The following is a 15394-nucleotide window of genomic DNA, read 5'->3' on the forward strand; positions in this document are numbered from 1 at the left end:
GAAATTCCTTTCAAAAAAACATATGATGGACCAATTAGAAAAATTATAATTTTTTAATACAAATCGGAGTTCAGAATTCCATGCCTCCACATAATGCCACGTTGACTTCATCCACTAATTTCATGAAACGTGGCGTCACCTTAGGCACTCACCTTCCTTACGTGGCTCTCATGCATTTGATAGCACGAAGTTTTCGTGCTACCTTATCATAAAGCCACAAACGTCCCACTGACGTTCCCCTAACGGCTCAATACGGCTCCGTCAGTACGTCGTTTAGGGCCTTTTGAAATGGAGTTGACGTGTTATCGTCAGAGGTGGACCTCCAACCTTTTTGATTGTGACACGTAATGGCATTCAGTAGAATCGTACGGCTGTTAACTTCTCACGTCTTCCAAAGATTTCCTTTAATTATTATAATATATATATTTTTTTGGTTTTAAAATATGGAAGTTGGGAATGTGTAAAAGGTTCTACTCCCATTGGTCACTTTTTGGAGGACAAATGACCAAACTACCCTTGCTGATATCATTCTCCAAATTAAAATATCTACAAATTGGCCATTTTTGGAATTGTAATTGTCCAACGACCAATAACTATTTTTTTCCACATTTAAAAAAATACTTAATAGACCAATATTGGTTGATATTTGAAAACCATATAAAATATAAATTTTATTTTATAATAATATAATATTATATTTTTAATAGTCCAAACTGATGAAAATATAAATTTCTTTTTAAAATAATTTACTAAATCACAAATTTGGGTATAAAATAGTTCAATTATTGTTTGGAAAATGTAAGAAAATAATGAAATGAAAATATTTTGCAAATAAAAATTTAATTGAACGAAGTATATATAATTAAAAAGAATTAATAGAATAAATCCCTAAAATAATGGAAAGGTTAGTTTCGTCAATTGGTTGGAAAGTCCCACTTCTTTTTGTATTTCTAAAATAAATATCTTTATCCGGTTCTTCCTTAAAGGTGACACAATTGGATTACCAATTGTGTCCTTTGTGAGAAGCAATCATCAATTTTTTTTATTTTTATTTTTTAAAAATATATTCTTATTTTTTTATTTTATTTTCTGTACCATAATTTTCATAATTAACTCTTTTAGTTTTAACTTTTGCCTTTTAATTTAATTCAAAATTAAAATGAATTTTTAATGTAAAGCTAAAGAAACATAATCTAAATATTTGAAATAAATATTTTTTTTATTATTCTATCTATCAATTTATTTGAACCATCAGTACAAAAAATATAGTATTTAAAGAAAACAAATATTACTCGTAAATTTTTCAGTATTAACCTTAAAATTTTAAAGTACTCCAATTCAATCTTATAATAAAATTTTACTTCAAATATTATAAAAAAAATATTTATCTCGTGGGTCAATGAATTATAAAACATATAATAAAATTCTAGAGAAAAACGTTGATAGAGCTATTTTTTTTTAATTGAAATTTTAGAAAAAAAAAATATATTTAAGGGTTAATTTGGTCATTAGTCAAATTTATTTTTATGTAAAAAATTATTTTAATGAAATTAGAGATGGTTGTTGGAATTTATGGAGGGAAAGGAATAAATTAACTGTATAAACTACCATAAATTTATTGACTCTCGGTTCTTTCTTAATTCAATAATTTTTAATTTTAAAGTTTTTCCTCGTTTTCATTTTTAATTTCCTTCTCTCTGTCGTATTCCATAGCCACTGCAGCGAGCGAGCGAGGTAGAGAGAGAGAGAGAGAGAGAGAGTCATGGAACTGAGCTAGAAGACCAGAGCGACCTTCAACCTAAAGCTCCCTAGGGTACGATCGTCTCTTTCGTAATCACATCGCAGTTGTAAGTTGTCTTCCTGCAATTGCTGCTGCTTGTCTTTGATTTTGCTGCTTACAATCGGTATTTTGATCGGAGCATGATTGTCATTAAGGCTCCATTTCTCTTGAGGAATTTGTGCTTGTTTTTCATCTAGTAGCGTCGGAATGATGAAGTATAAGAAAAACTGTTCGAATTTTGAGTTTATGAATGAGGAGAACATACGGGAGTTCGATTGCAGAAGTGATTCTGAACTTGTTATCGTCGACTCGAATAGGCTGAGAAATTGAACTAGCTATCGTCTTGTTGAGTTACTAATTTCTCCGTAGTGATTATAAACCTACTGGATTTCGTCTTCTTTTTTTCCTTTTTTATTTCTCGATCTCTAGCTTATTTGCTGCATGCTTTTCGGCAACCGGAGAAAGATCTTTGTAGTGCCTCTGTTTTGGATCTATGGAAATTGCAGCGATTGAAGTAGGTTGAAGTTTGTATAGAGTAAATGGAAGCGATAGCTGTAGTTTGTAACGAATATCTACTGTATTTAACATGTTATTTTCTCGCCATAATTTAGTATCTCTTATTATATTATCTTGAAGCCCCTGTAATGTATTGTAGATGAGCTATATGAATCTCTGATAAGTTTTTGTCGGTATTAAATAATCCTCCATCTAGCATGCTGGAGTTCTTTCAATGATTTAGGGATGCTAGGAATTCCAGGTTGCTCAGAACTGGGAAATATTGTATCCTAATCAAAGTTTAGGTGCTTCAATCTTCCGATGAGCTTAATAAGTAAAACACTCGATGTCTCCGAAGTCTTTCTTTAAAGCAGACTCGATTATGTTGAGAATCCCCTGATGCTGCGGTGTGGTATAAGTAGGAGTGAATTATTTTGCTTTTGTGTTCTTTCTAATTTTCGCCCTTTTACGGTGACAGGATAAGTTTTGAACGATGCCATCAAAACCAGAAAATGTAGACCAACAAATAGTTGATGGGTCGAAGTATTTGGTACAATCGACCAAATACTCTGAGGCTTGGTGGCATGGAGTTGGGAACAATACCATCGCAGGTGAAGATGCTACCAAAACAGCTTCTGCAGATTACCTGAACGATACTGTTAGCAGTGGAGGAACGCAGTCACAAGCAAATGGTATAAGATTCATTGCTATAATTGTTATTAATTCTATATATTTGACTAAGAATACACAATTTAAGCGATATATTGAACCTGTTCTTGATTTAGATGAAAATATTGGGAAAGAAGTTCAGCATCTCAAGTACATTCCGTTTTCTACATCCCCACCTGTGGGCGAACGCCTTGATCTAAATTCCCAGATGGAACTTGTTGGCCACTCAATTGTAAGATTTATCTGTCTATCTCTGAAACCAATGTCTATGAAAAGAAACAAACATGAGTAGTGTACCTAGATGTTTGACTTTTTAGACTTTGCTTCCCTGTTAGCTGGATACAAAAAGGACTTCAAGTATCTCCATTTGCAGGTTTTGACATCATATCCTTTTTCAGATGCACAATATTGCCAAATGCTGACTTCTAATGGACCACAGTCAACGGTATGCTCTGATTTACTTGAATATGTCGTTTAGTTGCAAGGTTGAGGATCAAATCATCAATTTTTGAGATGTTAATTGATGTCTTATCCACTGAGTTATTTGTGTTGATGATATATGATTTAAACAAGTTTATATATGAATAGAGGTTAAATACGCCCCTCGCTGTCGGGCATTATCATGTTTGTTTCTTATGTACAGTTTTCTTTGCAAAGAAATTTGCCACCTTGCAATTCCTACGAGGGGCATCATTTTTTTGTACTTGCCGATCAACTGTTCAAGAATTATGATTATGCTTGATTTTCCTGCAGTTTCCTCATATTTATGGACTTCACCATGCTAGGATGCCTTTACCCCTTGAAATGGAAGAAGAACCCGTTTATGTAAATGCAAAGCAATATCATGGTATCCTGAGGAGAAGACAGTCGCGTGCCAAAGCTGAGCTTGAGAAGAAAGTGATAAAAAGTAGAAAGGTATTACATTTCATCGTAGTTGTATCACATTGTTACTTTTCTGCATACTCTAATCCATTTTGTGCAGCCATATCTTCATGAATCCAGACACCTCCATGCTATGAGACGAGCAAGAGGCAGTGGAGGACGTTTCCTCAATACCAAAAAACCCAACAATGTTATTTCCAATACAGATAGGGAGGAAGGTATCAATTCTGGTACAAACCATTCAACAAAACCTGTCAACGAGGCTGGATCAAAATACATGGGGGCTGATGAAAATGGAATCAAGGATACGCTTAATGAGGAGGACAAAGAGTTCATGACTCAAAATCTGCAGATAACACGTGCTTTCTTCAACGGAAAATTGAATGGCCATGGCATATCCACTTACACTTCACAACTTGCTGACGTCGAGGGAGGTCATCTCGATCAGCCACATGAAAGCATGCAGGTGAATGGGGCTCCACAGAGGGCCATCCCCATCAATTGAAGGTTTCTTGATGGGCAAATGGGGCTTCTTTTCCGACACTGTTTTAACCATTTCAGTGCAGAAAACTTGAAGATTCAGTGTATGACTGTTGATTCATGTGAGGCTCTGTTGCTGGTTGGAAGTTGATGGATTAGCCCCCGTTCTGCTTGGAAGAAAACCGCTTTTGGTGGTGTTTCTCAGGCAATTCATTCTTGGCTTTAGTAGGTGTACTCTGAGGTGAGATGGAAGAGGATGAAGAAATGAAGCACACAAAAAAAATGTGGTACACCCGCTTCTATTTCTCTCCTCTTCAATTTACCTCTTCTATTACGTATGCAGTTCTAATCCTGAACGTGTCTCAGATAAACAAAAAAATTTAGTGTGAAGACTGTTGTAACTTAATTTAGATGCATCTGGGCGTTGTATCTATTCAACTTTGTGTGCATGTTTGAGGCTATAAATTTTCATGTTTCTGGACTTACAAGACATTAAATATGGAACCCCTTCCATCTTCCCTTATTCTGTCTCTCGCACACAATTAAGAGTAAATAGTAAAATCGTTATTACATGCATGGCATGTCTAATATGTGCAAAAGATCATTAAAAACAGTAGTTTGCTGGATTCAAGACGGTCAAATAAAACCATCTTTTTTCTGTTTCACCCACTGATATAATAAAAGAAGGAAGCAGAAAGCCAATATTTCATATTCTGTGGAGAGTAGTTCGTCCATTCATCTCATCTGTATATTTGAAAATTTTCGTAAGCAAAAGAGTTCATTAAATCTTGCATATGAAGCTCAAACGAAGCTAATACATAAGAACAAAAGGTGATGGGCATTAAAGAGATTCATTTTTCACTGCAAGACAAAGCTTTTTATCATCATATTATTCATAAGTGCAAGTTTTTACTTCAAGGTCTTGGAGGGAGGAGGAGGCACAGTATGTAAGAAGTTCGTCACAAGAAAACAAGCAGAGGTAAAACTATTTCAAGATAAAAGAATACAATATTAAATGCTAACAGTTGTTCGTTTGTCTTCTTCAGGTCCTCTTTCGTCCCGAAAATAACGGTATGGTCAGTCAAAGCCTTTCTTGTTCTTGAAGTTGCTCCTGCTCAGATTGAACGTAAAAGCACGAAACCGAAATAAGGGAATGCCAAAAACTAATAGAGTACTTCTAGTTCTAAGGTAATCTAACCCAACCCAAGAACGGTGAACCCGAAGAGCCACCATCTTGAGGATACGGAATCCTAGTTAGAAATGACTCGTCGTTGGGCGACATTTTAGCTAGTGATCGTGAATCTGTGACTAAATAATCCAAAATGACACACATGGCTTTGAATGCAATGATTTTGACACTAACCTCTGATACAAAGAAGGCATGAAACCCATATGGAACTCTGTGTGGCAATTCAACAACTGCAACGGGCTCGGATGACATAGTTTTGGCATCCACGACATTCACCGCAGATTTTCTGTAGGTAACAATGAAAATTATTGTCCTCCTCTTTAACCAAATAAACTTAATTTGATTCATCACAGGTATTCGGTAAAACTGCCAACTTGCATTGTAATGCAAATTCAAAGGCTGTGAATTATAAAACTCTGTAACAGCCTAAGCCTACCGCTAGCAGATATTGTCTTCTTTAGGCATTCCTTTCAAGGGCTTCCCCTCAAGGTTTTAAACGGGTCTACTAGGGAGAGGTTTCCACACCCTTATAAGGAATGTTTCGTTCCCTTCTCCAACCAATATGGGATCTCACTATAGAACTAAACTTTCTAAACAGTAAGGCGTTCGATAACAGCTATTCAATAATAGGATATCTAAGAAAGCAAACCGCATTCCAGCTACTACTCGTATGATACATATAAATACATATGACACAAAACTAACGATATAATAGAAGAGGAAAACATTTACCCAGTATTCTCATCATGTACGAATAATATTAAGTAGCCATCATCTTCTTCTGAAGTGGTGCCAGGTATACGAGGAACAAAGATAGCTTCAGAACCAAATCTACCAGGTCCAAGGTCATACAGGCCTTGAACATTTCCTCCAACTTCAATCTTCGTTCTTCCAGTTTCACGTTTAGCATGCAGATCAAATTTAGCAATCCCCGTGACTTTTGCAATGCTGTCCAGTGTAGTTCCATATACATATCGTTGCTTCCTGATTGCATACAGAGTACATCATCATCATCAATTCCATGTGATAGGAATCCAGTTCATCAAGGCCAGAAAAACAAAAAGGAACGTGCGAATAAGAAAATGATAACGAGAATCATCCGAATTGCTAACTGCAGTAGATGACATGCAATGCTGTCGCTAAAAACTGTAAATGCAAATTTTGAATGCATGGTATCCCATTTCAAACTGTTAATTACTCGGATATTCAAAGGAATAGAACAAAAATTCCCCTACGGCTAATGTTGTTTCTGAAGATGTAATAGCCCAAACCCAACGCTAGGAGATATTGTCCTCTTTGGAGTTTCCCTTTCGGGCTTCCCCTCAAGGTTTCTAAAAGATTTCTAAAACGCGTCTGATAGGAAGAGGTTTCCGCACCCTTGTAAAGAATGTTTCGTTCTCCTCCCCAATCGATGTGAGATCTCATAGAAGATGTCATCTAATGGGGTTCTAGTGCTATAATTGGAAAATTGCAAACGAAAGAGATGTCCTTTAGTTCAAGCTTTTCTTACTCCAAAATTGGATGATCTCTTCATATATCCCCATGGATTTGAGCCGATATTCTTTTTACAAATACTAGAAGAAAAGGGAATTAAAATACCTGCCAGTGTAGCATTCATTCACTCTAGGAAAATCTACAGCAGATTCCGAGAGTTTCCTCTGTGAAGATAAACCAGATTTAAGATTGAATCTCATCTCATACCTGATAGATGGAAAAATAATTAGAAATATCACAGCCACATCAAGAACTTTTCTTCATTTGTAGAAATGGATTAGAGTCCTACAGCTCATTTGAGAAGTTCTCAAGCTTATCCTTAACAGACCCACTGACCATGTCCAAGTCTGGATTCTCGAGCCGGCATGTAATCAAAACTACTTCATCTCCTTCCTCCCAAGCATTAGCTAAGAAGAAGCATACAACATAAATAATGAAAAGAGAAAGAGTAAGACAAATATACAGTCTATTTAATAAGTCAAATAAGCAGATTACAATAATAACTAGAAGGTACAAATTTTCAGGGAAAAAATAAGGTAGAACCCTTCAAAGCTCAGGCCATAAATGAAAAAGACAAATCAAAGAACTAAATCTTGCATCAAGTCCAATTGTAATCATATAAAAGCACCCATACACAACATGAGTAACAGAAAACCTAGTAATTTCCAACAGAAAATGAGTCGAAGAATGATCCATCCGAGGAAATGCTACAAAGATAGAACCACAGATAAAATCTCTAATTTCCCAATCACATGAATTTTTTCCATTACCACTCGTTGAAGTACTCGTAATGAAATCGATATTTAAGATTGTAATTTAGCAATTCATAACACAAATGGATCAGCATGCCAGAAATATTTCTTGCTTTCAAAGACATGGGTAGCACAAGTACTCACCATTATGAAATATAAAACAATTTGGAAGCTCAAACCATCGCATAAGCAAGTCATCTTTTGCATATCGCGGAAGCACACCAAACCTAGCTTTTTTTGTAGCATCAAATGTGAAAATTAACTTATTTTCTTTCACCATTTCCTGAAAGTTAACAAGTTGTTAATTATAATATGACCAACCATAAGATTAAGACGTTCAGGATTTAACCACCATGATGCAAATAAATGAATTGGAATCCAATAAAACAACATATGTATGAACAGTCTATCTAACTGAAGAGAAGTATATGACGGAAATAAAAGTTGAAAGTCCTTCATATGAATAAAGATGAATAAAAAAATCCTCAAAATTCCCCCAGGCACGATTAAAGGAGTCATTTTCGTTTAGTCACATTTGGTTCTTTAGAGAGATTTTTCAGGATAACTTGTTCCTTTTCTTTATGTCGTCCTTTAACTATTTCTAAATTTGAGTGGAAATACCTTTCCAAGAATGAATTGATTCTCATACGAGATTATTAATGGGAAATTTACTTTTCTATGTTGTGTACATTCCTTTTGCTTTCTTATAATACCATTGGCAGGAAATGGAACACGGGGGTGAATTTGTAAAAGCAAACTATGGGAATGTTGGTAGCATCAGATGCTGCAGGCCAGCCTATCATAAGATAACAACATACATAGAAATTACAAATGGAAAAAAATAAGGGGAAAGACACCAATTTCCTGAACTTGAGTTTGGGAGATGAGGCTGGCTTCAATAATTTATGCCACTAGTTATGTCTTGGCTTGTTTACATGCAATGGATTACTTCGTAATTCAGTAGCATGAGTTATCAGGATTGATAATATAAAGTTAATAACAAAATATTTTAAATAAGTGCCATACCTTTGGTTTAAAATATAAAGGAAGATCCATGAAAATTGCATAATTTTCAGTAATCGCAAAGTCGTGCATCATGACCGGGTTTGGAATTGTGATTGGTACTGGGTCATGCATGAGGCCATCCTTGGAAATAACTCTGTAAGTAACATATGGTGGTGTATGGGAATAACCAAATGTAAACATTTCGCCTGCATGCAGGAAACTGATCAGCACAGATTACTTCATCATATTTCAACAAATTTAGTGGTAGTCTTTTAGGATGCTTATACCGGTGACTGGATCAACCTTTGGATGAGCAGTGAAGGAGTGCGTTAATCTCTTGTCATAATCCAGCAGACCAAGTGTCTGTAAATCTCCATCCTCCAACACTTTTATAACATCTACATTACACAAAACCGGCTACTCAACGATTTTTTTCCTTCTATTTTCGTTATTCAGTGGGGATGGGGGGAGGACACTTGAGGCGACCTTTCCTTCGCCATCAAGATCTTTAAACTGACGTTTGAGGAGACGATATCTGAAGTTGATAGAGAGAATGTAAACTTACAAGGTTTATCTCCCTCCGAAAGTGCTAGCAGCTTCCCATGGTGATATATGAGAGCCGTGTTACCTAGAAAAGTTATTGATAATCAGTTTCAGACAATTAAAACTTAAGTTCCATACAAAGGAAAGCAGTAAAATCAGCTAATGCATATTTGCATCATATTATAAAATAGAGACGCCTACATTATTATCAGTGGTTAACAAATGAAAAGGATTAAGCTTGAGCTTTTCGGGATACCCCGCTCGAGTATATCTCCATCATATGGAGGATTTCACAACGTCAAAAATGATAAATATCATGCACAAAATTTAACACTGGTGGCACTCAAAAACCTAATCATGTAGTCGCGACGAGGATAACAACAAACAAACAAAAAATTTAAAAAAAAAAAAAAAAAAAAAAAAAAGAAATCCTACCTGTTCCAGTTCCATATGATACATCCAACACTTTTAACTTTGCTCTCAGAATTTGCATGTTAACCATTACTAACCCAAAGAACCCTTTCAGATCACCAATCTGGAAATGACAACAAAAGTTAACAGCAGTCAATTAAAATTTTCAAGTTCATCACTCCTGAAACTAATTATACAATATCCTACATTATGGCATGAGGTAAAACAAAGAACCCAATAACAGTAAAGAATTAATACGTCAATATACGCTCATTAGTGTCTCCTATATTTAAGATGGTATCCCAACAGGTAAACTCTAGCCATCTCTAAAACCCTAAAATCCTTTGCCGCCATGGCTGCCACCATTTTTTATTGGTGCACTCTACAACCAGCATCCGTGTCTCCGTTTTTCTGTGATCCCAACTCAATAAATTCCACAACCAAACTCACTTCGACATACTAGGAGAACAAAATAGCTGTATACCTTCATGAATTTAGCACCTCCAAAATATTCTTCTTGTTTAAGTCGTGATGTCCTCACATAACGGGAAACATATGTTGCTTTTCCATCTTTAATGCGCAATCCATGAATCATGCTGCAAAAGAAATATCAATAATATTTTAAAGCCAGGCAATATGTAAAACAGAAGGAAAAATCAAATATAATAGCTAAATGGATATCATGTTTCAAACAGAACTATGTTCTCTACGACTTGGATATATCTTGAATGAGATTTAAAGTTCTGACAGGACTACCCTGATTTTATAGTTCCCAGATTATAACAAAATAATGAAAATGTTTCGGGATAAGACTTTGGGAATGCAAAAAAGGATTTATGATTAGGAGTCATACTACAAGAAGGCCTACTTGTTCAAGAATCATGAGAAGAGAACATCGTTAGTTACAGTTTACAGAGTTATAAAATGGTACTCCAAAAACCCTTCAAAATTTTGTGAATAACGTTACCCCGAACGACATTCCACAGGGAAAGAACAAATTTTATACCGTGGGACAAAAATTGAGGCATTCAATTCAAAACTCACATTAGTGCTGAATCCATCACATTTAGGATTGTAACAGTGTTCACTTGTGGAAATTAATCAAGTTCCAGAAACATAAACGAATGTAATCTTTAAGTAAGCTGCAAGTGAATAATGGGACGATTCAGGAAGTAGAAGGTGACATACCCATCTCCATCGAACCTGCACGTGGGAAAAAAACACAAATAAGGAACATTTCATCTAACCAAGCACTAAAGATTTGCACAAAATTGCTTAAGATTTAACAAGCCATACCAATGGTAACCAGCAACGGGGCTAAACTTCGGATTCGGCCCCACCCTAACAAACTCTCCATTTAAGCACTCCTGTAAGTTTATAATACATTCCACATTAGAGGAAGCAAAATAAGGAATAATGACATCCCATGTATAGAAAAAAAAATAACATACAGCTCAAAAACAAAGAACTAATCTAGCACAAACATATACAAATGAACAAAAGGCTAGTTCAAAATCCTCCTCTTACACTATCCTGCAGCATAGAACATCAATTCTTCTAACTCCATATCAAGCGAATTTGTAATTTCTCTCAAGGGTATCAGTTCATTGTTTTCAGATTATCTAATCAACTTTTATGTTTTCTCAATCTAACCAAATTTACGTCGTAACCTCCTGGATATACGGTCGCACCAATTCGGATAGTATAATTGGATTGAGTTAAAACAGGAAACAAGAACTTCAAGACTTGGACTCAAATTTCATATGAGGCCTCTCTTTTCTCAACTGATTAACCATCGGTATATGGATTTCAACTGTATTAGGGCCTGCCATAACCAGCGGACTTGCCATATTTGATTTGATTCTAAGATTGAATTTAAACACTTGCAAAATATGAAGCATTAGCAGTGTTCACAACAAATCAGTCTAAAGAATCAACAGCAATATGCATAAACAAAAACCAATCGGTACAGGGTTCCTCACTCCTATTACCATAGAAAGATTCTTCCTGGAAGATATCCTTTAATAAAGTCACTGACAAACATCACATCAATAAGCAGATTACAATTGCCCTAGGAGACACCGAACTCACCGGAAGATATCCTTTAACAGGGAGATCGGTAATCGGCGGAGTCTCATCACCAACCGGAGCAAAATTACCGGAAAGATAATGCTGAGGCTTTGAAGAATCATACATAAGCTTCACAAACAGCTTCTCCAACAAATCGGTCACCTTCGATGCCAGCCCTTTACTTGGCTTCGGATTCACCTCCACCAACGACCCTCCAACAACTCCGCCATTAAGCCTCTGCTTCTCCTCCGCCATTCTCAGTCTCCGTCACAGGATGGCGAGTGGACTGTATTGAGAACAGAGAAAATCGGTTCCGTCTTCAAATAATCGATGAAATTGAGGCCTGTGGGTGAAAGTACAGCCACGTAACGATGCTGATCATCATTTCGTTGAAATTCTTTCCACTACCATACAATCTTCCTCGATTCACACACAAAACAAATTTATATCATCTCCATTTCTATTATGTGCCTTATTATTTCAGGTAATCACTATTTAACCTATTTAATTCACATTATATTGAGTTATTAGTGATAATTTAAGCCAACCTTTCAAATAATTAATATTTATATTTTTTTAATCAATGAAGTTTGAATTTTCAACATAATTCAACAAATAAATAAATAAATTATCGATTCGACTAACAAACTGCAGCCTATAATTTTCATTACAGTATAATAATTAAATAGCAATTAAAAATATATATAATATAATATTTTATTTATGGTATATAGTTCAGTACATAGGAAACCGAGTTTTGTATTTTGTTACATGTGTATATGTATAAACTATACTTTCGTTAATATCTATATTTAAATTTTCACATTTAAAATTTAAAAATGCTACAAATTGACGTTGATTTTTTTTCTCGGGTAATGATTGAAATTTTAAATTAATAATTGTTAAATTATTGTATATATTAACCTACGTATAACTCAATTCATATAAACACGACTAGAAAAAAAAAATCTTTTTTGAGATTTATTATTTAAAGGTTTATGTTTTAACAAATTAAACTATATATATATATAGTAGAGTTGAGTATGAGTTGAAATGCGCATTGAATTTGGAGATTTTTTTAGATTTGGATTTATGGAATGTCTAACTCGTCTAATAAGAGTGTACATGATCCGGGTTAGGTTGGGTTGAGAGATTTTTTTTTATCCAATCCAACCCTATTTTCGGGTTGGGTTCGGATTAGGTTGTTGAGTTGTCAACAAAAAAATTTAAGTTTTATTTATCGACCATTTATAATTATTCGGATTCAATTTTAGATAAAATATATTAAAAGTTCACAAACAAACAGATCTATAATTATTCACATTAAAAAAATTAATAAAAAACAACAAGTGAAAATTGTAACATAATTTATATATTTTTATTTGGTTCGGGTCAACTCGAAGGTTTTATCTACGAACCCGAAACTGAACCGATTTAGTTCGGGTTCAGAAAAATGAACCAAATCCTACCCGAAATGCTAATTCAAACCAACCCAACCCTGTTGGGTTGGTTCGGGTTGTCGAGTTGTTGGTACACCCCTATTGTCTAACTCGAATTTAGCAGGCAACCTAACCCAACTCAATTCTCAGAATCACGAACCAAGTTTGGGTCAATTCACTAGTGAGAGGCTTTTCCACGTTTACCATTAGAATAAGACGAGATCCTTCAGGTTGAAACAAGAGAGAGGGGAGAGTTCAACATGTACTAGGTTCAAGCAGAAGAGAGGGAAAAGTTGGAGGCTAGTGGCCGAAAAGGACAAAAGTGTCCCAAACCCTAAACCGAGTCAACTCGATCGATTCTTAAAATTTCTAAATCAAACTAAACTGAAGACATATTCGACCCCTAATATTCAAGTTAATATTAATGAACGTAACGTGCTCTCTTCAAAAGTCTCGAGATAGTTTCAATCGTCACGAAAGAAAATCGACGAATTCCCGAGAAGTCGAAATGTGACAACACAAGACCGAAAAGTAGTTGTCATAAGCCCCATGCCCTTTAGCTCTATAATAACACACCCACGCCAAGTTTGTAAGTTATGGGTCTCCTCTTCTTCTTTGACCCACCACGCAAGTTCCCATTTTTCACCCATACTTTGTCAATTTCCCCTAACTTACCCAACATACCCTCCAACCTCTCTTTCAAACTCTCACCCATTTCGCAATTTTTCATTCATCGACGTCTTTCGATAGGGATAGCGATCGTCATTTCGGTTCTTGATTTCTTTTTCATTCTGTCTCGATTCATTATTTTTCCGTCAACAAACATTTACGAATAGTATAAAATCTATAAAATAATATATCAGCTAATAACGTGTCAAATGCTGAATGGAAGAAGTATATATATTATCACCGTACTATGAATTTCAGCACCGAGATCATGTGTAAATTTGGCTTATGTGGGTTCAATGATCGGGTAAAAAGTTCGTGTATGCGCGTATTGATAATTGCTTGAGCTGGTAAAATTTCTATAAAATTGAGATTGCGATATGGAATATACACACTTATATTTTAGCTCAAGTAGATTTGATATAAATAGACACAATTTACGTGTATTTGCACGAGAGTAACATGAGGATACGATGGTTAAGATGTTTAAAATAATTTATAATTACTATCTATACCAATTACGTGCGCAGTGCTTAATTATAGTTATCCAAAGTTGTGTTTAGCTTAAAGCAATTCTATGTTGGTGACCTCTCGAGAATTTTTCTAAAAAAATATGTGAGTAATGACAAAATATGCTAAAAAAAAAATACTCGTATTAAGTATGAGGGGATGTCGAGATCATCAAGTCGACTCTAGATTTTAAATCCTCGTTCAAATCTTGGGAATAGGGTTAGGTTATGGAGTTGTTATTTATAGCTTAGTGAACGGTATACACAGTAAAGTTATATATGGTAGATAGTTATATCTGGTAAAAAGCTGAACTATATATATATATATCTCCTCTTTTTGTATTCTCTTACGTATTTGGAGTCATCCATACAAAACTTTTAGCCTGCAATGTATTTTCTATATTCTCTGTAACGTACTTGTGCAGTCATGAATACAAAACTTTTCGTGCATTTTTTTTATCCTGTTCTTTGTGTTCATCTAGATCGAGTGTGCGTTGTTGTGTGATCCTAACAAATAGGACATGATACGCTATTAAAATTTCGAGATACCATACGTGACTAAAATGGTAACTTATAAATTTTAGACGAACCCGTTAATTATGATTCAACTTTATAGAACAAAATAGGGGCATTTTGGTCCATTATCACAACAAATATATATTTTTTATTTTTTTATTTGTTTAATTATAAGAATAATAAAAGACTTTTTCTGGTCGTATATAGTTGGCCTTTTACATAAATAAATAAATATATATATATATATATATATATAGATATACAAATATATTTTTCCGCTAATGAAAATATAACTGAAAACTGAATTTTACCTAACATAAACCCTATCTAAATGTTTTTTTTTATTAATTATTTTGGTCAAATTTAGACATTATCTCAATAAATCATGAAGTAAGAACACGACCGAAATGTCTCAGAGAAGTATTTTGTTTACGAGAAAATGAATTAAAACGAGTCCCGTTATAGTAGAACTTGAGAAATTTTCTTTAAAAAAA

At 34.7% G+C, this 15394-nt stretch overlaps 2 protein-coding genes across 6 annotated transcripts; one reads left to right on the forward strand and one right to left on the reverse strand.

Moving 5' to 3' along the window:
- The first annotated feature begins 1662 nt into the window (after positions 1-1662).
- LOC111806677 (nuclear transcription factor Y subunit A-1) lies at positions 1663-4787 on the forward strand. Of its 4 annotated transcripts, XM_087129037.1 has the most exons (6): positions 1686-1847; positions 2754-2967; positions 3061-3176; positions 3318-3389; positions 3698-3859; positions 3927-4787. In XM_087129037.1, exons 2-6 carry the CDS (start codon positions 2769-2771, stop codon positions 4329-4331), a joined length of 954 nt encoding a protein of 317 aa, XP_086985163.1. In that variant the 5' UTR covers positions 1686-1847; positions 2754-2768; the 3' UTR covers positions 4332-4787. The 4 variants fall into 4 exon arrangements, with proteins under 4 accessions (XP_023547826.1, XP_086985163.1, XP_023547825.1 ...); XM_023692058.2 differs by having other exon boundaries at positions 1663-1813; positions 2754-3176; XM_023692057.2 differs by having other exon boundaries at positions 2754-3176.
- Positions 4788-5160: 373 nt separating this feature from the next.
- On the reverse strand, positions 5161-12187 carry CCD1 (carotenoid cleavage dioxygenase 1). 2 transcript variants are annotated; one of them, XM_023692055.2, is made up of 14 exons: positions 11792-12187; positions 10997-11067; positions 10889-10903; positions 10185-10296; positions 9725-9824; positions 9312-9374; positions 9034-9144; positions 8768-8952; positions 7886-8024; positions 7279-7396; positions 7095-7196; positions 6228-6479; positions 5670-5781; positions 5161-5417 (listed from the first exon to the last, which is right to left on the reverse strand). In XM_023692055.2, the coding sequence occupies exons 1-14, from the start codon at positions 12023-12025 to the stop codon at positions 5388-5390; spliced, it is 1644 nt and encodes a 547-aa protein (XP_023547823.1). In that variant the 5' UTR covers positions 12026-12187; the 3' UTR covers positions 5161-5387. The 2 variants fall into 2 exon arrangements, with proteins under 2 accessions (XP_023547823.1, XP_086985162.1); XM_087129036.1 differs by lacking the exons at positions 10889-10903; positions 10997-11067; positions 11792-12187 and adding an exon at positions 10745-10870.
- Between the last annotated feature and the right edge of the window lie 3207 nt (positions 12188-15394).

The sequence above is a fragment of the Cucurbita pepo genome, chromosome 12 (genome assembly GCF_057944985.1).
Source record: "Cucurbita pepo subsp. pepo isolate OVF chromosome 12, ASM5794498v1, whole genome shotgun sequence".
Classification (NCBI taxonomy): domain Eukaryota; kingdom Viridiplantae; phylum Streptophyta; class Magnoliopsida; order Cucurbitales; family Cucurbitaceae; genus Cucurbita; species Cucurbita pepo.